General features: G+C 42.5%; 1 protein-coding gene across 1 annotated transcript in view; it reads left to right on the top strand.

Moving 5' to 3' along the window:
* Nucleotides 1-9,704, top strand: part of abca2 (ATP-binding cassette, sub-family A (ABC1), member 2) — a 187,968-nt gene that overhangs the window by 162,810 nt on the left and 15,454 nt on the right. Inside the window, exons 42-46 of the mRNA XM_060907364.1 lie at nt 1,978-2,119; nt 4,079-4,213; nt 4,303-4,406; nt 4,500-4,592; nt 5,208-5,310. Coding sequence (XP_060763347.1) covers nt 1,978-2,119; nt 4,079-4,213; nt 4,303-4,406; nt 4,500-4,592; nt 5,208-5,310 — 577 coding nt within the window. The remainder of the gene's footprint in view (nt 1-1,977; nt 2,120-4,078; nt 4,214-4,302; nt 4,407-4,499; nt 4,593-5,207; nt 5,311-9,704) is intronic.

Genomic DNA, 9,704 nt, shown 5'->3' on the forward strand with positions numbered 1-9,704 from the left:
AGCGTCCATGGTCGCTCCGAAGCGTGTCAAAGCTGCCATAATTCCCTGAAGGTTGGCCGGGTAGACAGTTGAAGCAGCCTCTGCTGAGTCGGTCATGACGGAGTCTTTCTGTTAGGGTTTTGCTGGGATTCGAACCTGGTTCGTTGGTGTGATGATCCAGCAAACCCCCACTAGGCCACCAGGGGAATGACTCAAATGCAGAGGCGTGAGGCGGAAGTAGAAAAAGTAACAAAAGGTTTATTTATACTATGTACACTATATACAATTCAGGGCAAAACAAAAAAAACAAAAACAAAGAGTATAATTCAAAAAGAAAAAGGCAAAAATGCAAAAGCTCAGAAGATCCACAAAACACAGTACAAAGGAAACTGGAGATAAACATAACAGCACAAAGACTCCGTGACAAGAGGACTGAACTCAGGGGTATAAATACACGAACTAATTAAGGACACAGGTGAAGATAATTAGGACTAACAGGCAATTAACAAAAAAAAACACAAAACACAGGAACAGTGGCGGCCTCTAGAGGCCAAAATAAATATGACACAAAAAGGAAATAACAGCGGCCTCTAGAGGCCAAAACAGTCCAAGTCCTAACATGGTGATTGGTGAAAGCGGCCGGATATTTTCTTTGATTGACAGCTCGTCTCAAATATAGACAGGCAGCGGTGAATCTCAGTTCAGTCCCATGCAGATTCGCAAGTGCTGTGCTGTATTGTAAGAGATCAGCTTACATTTCGATTTCATTCATTACATACGGTTTCTACCAGCTTTTTTAGTTTGTATATATTTTCATTGTAAATAAAGTGTAAATATAGTGTTGTCAAGTTTGCTATCTTAGTTCCAGAAATTTCGTTTATTTGAGTGACTGAACTTGAACTTGAGGGGGCTAGTCAGCTAGCAAGAAAGCTGCGCACGGATGCCAAGCATTGCTGATTTAATTTTGGCGAAGCCATTTGCCAGTCTTCCTTTCGAGGAAAAAATTAAAATTAAAGAGCAGGGTAGACCAACGCCTCAAATTGACTTGGTGAAAAAGGTAGGGAATAATACTCGTTCCTTTCAGCTCTCCTGGTACGAGAAAGTGAATTGGCTAACAGCACGTGACCCACATCAACAACAGTAAATAGGCTACTTTAGTAATACGTCATGGATGGACCAAAAATATAGAATCTATTTAAAATGTTTATGCTGAGTATATTATATTTGAATATATATTTTTCTGGATATGAATTAAACACAGCTACAATTTGGAAAACATTTTTAAACAAAAATACAGCCGAGAACATTTCACACTACAGACTTGGATTAAAAGTGAAGGGTTATCAAAATTGTCAATAAAACATTTCTCACTCAAAATAAGTAAAATATAGGGAAAGTGTCATTGAATGAAATGTGTGGCACCCAGCTCTATGTTTGGCTCCCCAAGGTCAGTGCTTGTGCCGATTCCAGAACACTCTGCTGTTACTGCTGAGGTTCCTGACAAAGAGCTGCTTTCAATAATGATCAATTTTTAAACAACATGCCACAATTTTAAAATATAAAATGTTAAAATATACCCCCCCCAACACCACCATCATGTATATTGGACAGTAGGCTAATGGGCCAAAAGAACCTATTTCACAGTTTGTGACCCTGCCAACAATCAGCCAGATCAGAGGCAAGAGTATGGGCAAAATTGATGTTTTTTCTTTTAAAATCTGGAAATATCGTAACCGACCAGCCTCCCCTGTTTGAAAGACTACCAGCCGCCACTGATATGCCAGGAAGGATATAGTAACTCATAGCAACTCTTTACAACCGTGGTGAGCAGAAAAGCATCTCAGCATGCAACAGAAAACAGAAGACCACATTGGGTTCCTCTCCAGCAGCCAAGAACAGGGATCTTTGAATCAAGAACAAGTTCCTATTAAAGTGGCCAGTGAATGTAAGGGATTAACTAAGAGGAAATAATCTGGTTAAATGTCTTTCTTTCCACAGCATACTGAAGGATCTTTTGCATGTGCAGCAAAGTATTGGTTACTGTCCTCAGTTTGATGCTTTGTTCGAGGATCTGACCGCACGAGAGCACCTGGAGCTCTATACACGCCTCCGAGGAATACCATGGAAGGATGAAGAGCGGGTAAGGGAGTGTTTTCACTCGGTTTTTGATTATGTTAAACAGTATGTTTATTCTGTTAATGAAAAAAACCTTGTGTTAGTCCTTAATTGGTGAATTGATTTTTTTTTTTATATTATCACGAATAAATCATGACTCTGTTGAAGGATGTACCAATTTTTATCTCCCGCTGGCTGAAAGGCCCGAAGGGGGATTATGTCGTGGCGATTTATGTCCGTCCGTCCGTCCCGGGAAGGGTGCTCACCTTCTGAAATCAACTCCTCAATCAATTTTTGGAGGAATTTCACGAAACTTGGCAGGATTCTTTGTTATATGTCAGGAATACACATGTTGTAATTTCGTTAAATTGGGTCACATTTTACCAGAGTTACAGCCCTTGATTAACTAAATTATACTTTGACAATTTCATGACAGTGTGTTTTCCATCTGAAATCAACTCCTCTCACAATTTCTGGAGGAATTTCACCAAACTTGGCAAAAGGCATTGTTATATGTCGGTGGTACGCATATTGTAATTTCATTAAATTCGGTCACATTTTACCAGAGTTGTGGCGCTTGATTAACAACCTTGTATTTTGACAATTTCATGAAGGTGTGCTTTCCTTCTGACATCAACTCCTCTCACAATTTTTGGGCAAATTTCTCGAAGCTTGGCAAAAGGCCTCATGATATGACGGTAATACGCATATTGCCATTTCATTTAGTTAGTGAAAATTTTACCAGAGTTTCGACCCTTGATTAAATAACTTGTACTTCGACAATTTCATGAGGGTGTACTTTCTTCTGAAATCAACTCCTCTCACAATTTGTGGAGGAATTTCACCAAACTTGGCAAAAGGCTTTGTTGTATGACAGTTATATGCATAATGAAATTTCGTTTAATTTGGGCAAATTTTTACCAGAGTTATGCCCTTGATTATTAACAAACTTGTACTTTGGCAATTTCATCATGGTGTCCTTGCTTTTTGAAATCAGCTTTCCTCACAATTTTTAATCCCCCGCTGACCGAAAGGCCCGAAGAGGGATTATGTCATGGCAATGTCCGTCCATCCGTCCCAGGAAGAGTACTCACATTCTGAAATCAACTCCTCTCACAATTTTTGGAGAAATTTCATGAAACTTGACAGGATTCTTTGTTATATGTCGGTAATACGCATATTTTAATTTTGTTCAGTTAAATCACATTTTACCAGAGTTATGGTCGAGTTGCCAGTGGGGGATATTGTGCTCTCAGAGCACTCTTGTTAAAATAAACCGCACCTGTAGGAAAATCTTATACCTAGATTTGTTTAAACAAGCAGAGTCACTTTTGCCCCTTTTCCACCAAATCAGTTCCAGGGCTGGTTTGGGGCCAGTGCTTAGTTTGGAACTGGGTTTTCTGTTTCCACTGACAAAGAACTGGCTCTGGGGCCAGAAAAACCGGTTCCAGGCTAGCACCAACTGGGCCAGAGGAAAGAACCGCTTACGTCAGCGGGGGGGCGGAGTTGTTAAGACCAACAACAATAACAAGACCGCGAAAGATCGCCATTTTTAAGCGACGAGAAGCCGCAGCTGTACAAACGCGAAGTCATCCATTATTATTATTGTTGTTGCTGCTGTTGCTTCTTCCGTGTTGTTTTTGCTTCGATATTCGCGCCAAGGTTTATGCAAATGTAGCGACGTAACTGACGTATACAGCGATGTAATGACGTAACTGACATATAAAGCGATGTAATGACGTGGCTTCCCTTAGCACCGCGAGCGATGGAAAAGCAAACTGGTTCTCAGCTGGCTCGCAAGTTGAACGAGTTGTGAATCAGCACTGGCTCCGAACCAGCCCTGGAACTGATTTGGTGGAAAAGAGGCATCTGAAAAACCAACTACTTCCTTTAACAACTGTTTCAGGTCCAATTGAGGATTAGTCCCAGTCAATCCCTTTTCATTTCATTCCACTGTTCACATTCTCCTCTCTGCCCCCCTCAGGTGGTGCAGTGGGCTTTGGAGAAGCTCCAGCTCTCGAAGTATGCGGACAAACCAGCTGGCACGTACAGCGGAGGAAACAAACGCAAGCTATCCACAGCCATCGCTCTCATCGGATACCCGTCCCTGATCTTCCTGGTTGGAGCTCCTCAGCTGTGTTCTCTAATACTTATCTTTTGAAATAATTGAGCTCTGTCCCTGATCATGTCCTCTTCTGTGTCCTGCAGGATGAACCCACCACCGGGATGGACCCGAAAGCTCGCCGCTTCCTCTGGAACCTTATCCTCGACATCATCAAGACGGGACGATCGGTGGTGCTGACATCACACAGGTGGCGAAGATGCCAACACTACACGGTTTGATTGATTGATTGATTGCTTCGTAAGTGTTAACTGATGTTTTTTTTGTTTTTTTTTAATTTCAGTATGGAGGAGTGTGAGGCATTGTGTACTCGCCTGGGAATCATGGTTAATGGAAGGTTCAAGTGTCTGGGCAGTATTCAGCATCTCAAGAACAGGTGAGAACAGTAGAGTGCAAAAGTTTGCACACCCTTCAGTTCTGTGTGGGAAATTGTAACTGTCCTTTAGAGTTTATCTACAAAACTGAAATCCATCTTCATGTAATAGTGTTTACTGTTTACACTCAGTACAGATCAGGAGTATTCAAGTCAAATTTGTAAGGGTCCAGTGACATGAAATCCTTTTCTTATGAAGGTCTGTATAAGCAGCTAACATGACCGAATGGGAATGGGAAACTGTGAGCACTTACCATTATTGATTAATTCATGGCTAAAAAGACAATTTGAAGTGGTTATGCTTCATAGTAGCACTTTTCACGAGCACAATGGACTATGAACAGATGAGACACGTGATTTTGAATTTGAAAAAGTCCAGTTCAAAAAAAAGTTCACATTTTATATTATATTTTGACCATTTTTATCACTTATAATAATGAAGGAACGTTTGTAAAACTTAACTCGCTTCAAATCTCTTGGAGGATTGTCTCATTTTGAAGTCAAGGTGTACAAACTTTTGCAGTCACCTCTAGTTTATTGAACACAGCACATAATATCGGTTAAATCTCATTAATTTATCTTTCCAGTATGAGTGTATGAGGCATTTGATCTCCACAGGTTTGGGGATGGTTACATGATCACGGTGCGCACCAAGACGACTGCCAGCGTAAAGGAAGTGATCCGCTTCTTTAACAGGAACTTCCCAGAGGCCATCTTAAAGGCAAGGGGTTTATTTTATAGAACTCATTCCTACATTTGTATGTTTCCTATTAATACATATATTTCTGTTGTTTCTTCAGAGTTCTTTATTTGCATCACGCTGCTGTCAAGCTGTAAACTGGCTGCAAAACATTTCCCTGCTTTATTTTAGCTCAGCAGTAACACTAAAGTGGGAAAGATTCACAATCAGGATTTGCAGCTCTTCTGGAGTTTTATGGAGCCGTTTATAGACCTTTTCAGTTCTCATCATTAAAGTCGCGTTATAGTGTAGTGTGCACACAATCACATAAAACTGAATTATTAGCGTCAACAGATTTTGATTTCTCAAACATATACATGCTTCAGCAGGGCCGTTTCGGAACATTTGGGGGACCGAAGCAACATCCTCCTCCTAATAATAATCTCATCTCATTATCTCTAGCCGCTTTATCCTGTTCTACAGGGTCGCAGGCAAGCTGGAGCCTATCCCAGCTGACTACGGGCGAAAGGCGGGGTACACCCTGGACAAGTCGCCAGGTCATCACAGGGCTGACACATAGACACAGACAACCATTCACACTCACATTCACACCTACGGTCAATTTAGAGTCACCAGTTAACCTAACCTGCATGTCTTTGGACTGTGGGGGAAACCGGAGCACCCGGAGGAAACACACGCGGACACGGGGAGAACATGCAAACTCCACACAGAAAGGCCTTCGCCGGCCACGGGGCTCGAACCCGGACCTTCTTGCTGTGAGGCGACAGCACTAACCACTACACCACCGTGCCGCCCCCCAATAATAATAATAATAATAATACATTCTTTTAAAAATGTATTATGTATACTTTTTTTTAAAAATCTGGCATTCCTACTCTTCATTTTATCTATCTATCTATCTATCTATCTATCTATCTATCTATCTATCTATCTATCTATCTATCTATCTATCTATATCTTGTCTTCTTATGGGGCCCCCTGGTGGCCCTAAGCAAATGCTGATACCACTATTAGCAAGAAATAGCCCAGATGGGTGTGTACTACAACAACGACAAGAACAACAACAGCAATCATCATCATGAGGAGGAGAAGATGAAGAAGCTATTATTTTAAAAGCTATTTATTTATTTATTTTAAATCTGCCATTCCTACTTTTCTTTCTTTCTTTCTTTCTTGTATTCTTATGGGGCCCCCCTCTTGGCCCTAAGCAACTGCTTATACCACTACTGGTTAGAAATGGATCAGCTGGGTGTGCACAACAACACCACCACCACCACCACCAATAATAATAATAATCATGCCGGCACGGTGGTGTAGTGGTTAGCGCTGTCGCCTCACAGCAAGAAGGTCCGGGTTCGTGCCCCGGGGCCGGCGAGGGCCTTTCTGTGCGGAGTTTGCATGTTCTCCCCGTGTCCGCGTGGGTTTCCTCCGGGTGCTCCGGTTTCCCCCACAGTCCAAAGACATGCAGGTTAGGTTAACTGGCGACTCTAAATTGACCGTAGGTGTGAATGTGAGTGTGAATGGTTGTCTGTGTCTATGTGTCAGCCCTGTGATGACCTGGCAACTTGTCCAGGGTGTACCCCGCCTTTCGCCCATAGTCAGCTGGGATAGGCTCCAGCTTGCCTGCGACCCTGTAGAACAGGATAAACAGCTACAGATAATGGATGGATGGATAATCATCATCATGAGGAGGAGGAAAAGATGAAGAAGCTATTATTTGAAAGCTATTTATTTATTTATTTATTAATCTGCCATTCCTCCTTTTCTTTCTTTCTTTCTTTCTTTCTTTCTTTCTTTCTTTCTTTCTTTCTTGCATTCTTGTGGGGCCCCCTGGTGGCCCTAAGCAACTGCTTATACCACTATTGGTTAGAAATTGACCAGCTGGGTGTGCACAACAACAACAATAATAATCATAATAAGCCTTGCGATGACCTGGCGACTTGTCCAGAGTGTACCCTGCCTCTCGCCCACAGTCAGCTGGGATAGGCTCCAGCTTGCCTGCAACCCTACTCAGGATAAGCGGCTACAGATGATGGATGGATGGATGGATGGATGGATAATAATAATAACGACAGCAGAGGTACCAAGCAAAGCCTCTTCATGGACAGTTTTTTAGAAGTACAGACCAAGAGAAAGATGAAAGCTCATGGGTGTGGCTCGAGAAAGTAAACTTAAAGAAGGAAATGGAGAAGCTACTAACAGCAGCACAGGACCAAGCTCTAAGAACCACCAGTGTAAAACACAGAAAAGACAAACAAAACAGTTCCCCAATGTGCAGGATGTGTGGAGAAAGGGAAGAGACAGTGGCACATATAGTAGCTGAATGCAAGGTGCTGGCTCAGAAGTATTACAAAAACTGGAGACACAACAAAGTCGCCCAAGTGATCCACTGGCTGTTTTGTGAGAAAGTGAGCTTTGAAAGAGAAGAAAAGTGGTAGAACTGTATACCCAAGCCGGTACTTGAATCAGAGGGGACTAAGATACTTTGGGATTTTAAGATCCGAACGGACAAACCAATGCTAACAGACCAGATATTGTCGTACTTGACAAGGAGTCCAGAAAGTGTTGCATCGTAGATGTCCATTCCCATTCGACACAAGAATCTACAGTAAAGACGAGGAAAAGATTGAAAAGTACCAAGACCTTTAGAGGGAGTTGAAGAGGGTCTGGAAGTTGAAAGATGTCAAGATTGTTCCAGTTATAATGGGCACCCTGAGACCCGACCAAGAAGTTTAAAGAGATTGGAAGAGATCAAGATGGTTAAGGACATTGAGCTGATGCAGACATCAGTTTTGCTGGGATCAGCAAAGAAAATCCGCAAAGTTCTTGATATGTGACAAGGACGGAAGAACATGGGATGCGGTACCCAAGGCAATGGGAAGTGGCTCGATACCTATCCCAAGAATACCAGCTTGATAGGTTTATTCCTAGCTTGCTGTGAATTATCATTTGCATAATAATAATAATAATAATAATAATAATAATACATGCATTTCTAATCTGTTTATTTATTTTATTTCCTCTTCTTCTTTTGGCTGTTCCCGATTAGGGGTCGCCACAGCGGATCTTTCGTCTCCATTGCTCCCTGTCTTCCGCATCCTTCTCTACCACACCTGCTACTTTCACGTCCTCTTTCACCACATCCATGTATCTCCTCTTTGGCCTTCCTCGTTTTCGTTTGCCTGGCAGCTCCATCCTCAACATTCTCCTTCCAACATGCTCTGCATCTCTTCTCAGGATGTGCCCATACCATCTCAGTCTCATCTCTCTTAGCTTAATTCCCAAGCTCTCTACACGTGCTGTCCCTCTGATGTGCTCGTTCCTTATCCTGTCCAACCTCCCATCGCAAACCTTAACATCCTCAACTCCGCCACCTCCGACTTTGCCTCCTGTCTCTTCGTTAAGGGTATGGTCTCCAATCCATACATCACAGCTGGTCTCACTACTGTCTTATACATCTTACCTTTCACTTTTGCTGGGACTTTCCGATCACAAGTGACTCCCGAAATCCTACTCCAACTGCTCCACCCTGCCTGCGCTCTCTTTCTCACCTCACTATCGCAGCCCCCATTTTATTCCGCATGTTAGATTTGGCACAGTTTTACGCCAGATGCCCTTCCTGACGTAACCCTCTCCAATTTATCCGGGCTTGGGACCGGCACCAAGAGTACGCTTATGCACCCCCAGTGGCTGGATTATATTTAATTTATATATTTAAATTATGCATGTTTGTGGGGGCCCCTGTTGTCTCAGAGTGACTACTTATATCACTTTTAGCTAGAAATGACCCTGTGTGTGTGGTCTGGTGTGAGAGTACATGCAGCAGGGGAAGAGTTGGACATAGTTATTGCGTAGGGTTCTGTGAGAGCTGGTCGGCGTTCATTACACTGAAGCTGATAATGCAGTTTTTCAGAGAAAAAAATTAAATAATTCAACTTAACAGTGATTTTCTCACCGCTGTTCAGTGCTATTCATTCATTCATTCATTCATTCATTCTATTTATTTAAATCCTGTCTTCTTATTGGGCCCCCTGGTGGCCCTAAGTAACTGCTTATACCACTTTTAGCAAAAAATGGCCCAAATGGGTGTGAATAACAACAATAATAATAATAATGAGGAGGGGGCAGGAGGTGGAGAAGAAGAAGAAAGTATTATTTGAAAAAAATTATGTATGTATTTATTTAAAAAAGCCTCCCCCCTTCCTTCCTCCCTCCCTTCCTTCCTTCCTTCCTTCCTTCCTTCCTTCCTCCCTCCCTCCCTCCCTTCCTTCCTTCCTTCCTTCCTTCCTTCCTTCCTTTTCTTCCTTCCTCCCTCCCTTCCTTCCTTCCTTCCTCCCTCCCTCCCTCCCTTCCTTCCTTCCTTCCTTCCTTCCTTCCTTCCTTCCTTCCTCCCTCCCTTCCTTCCTTCCTTCCTT

This window comes from Neoarius graeffei, chromosome 24 (genome assembly GCF_027579695.1).
Source record: "Neoarius graeffei isolate fNeoGra1 chromosome 24, fNeoGra1.pri, whole genome shotgun sequence".
Taxonomy (NCBI): Eukaryota; Metazoa; Chordata; class Actinopteri; order Siluriformes; family Ariidae; genus Neoarius; species Neoarius graeffei.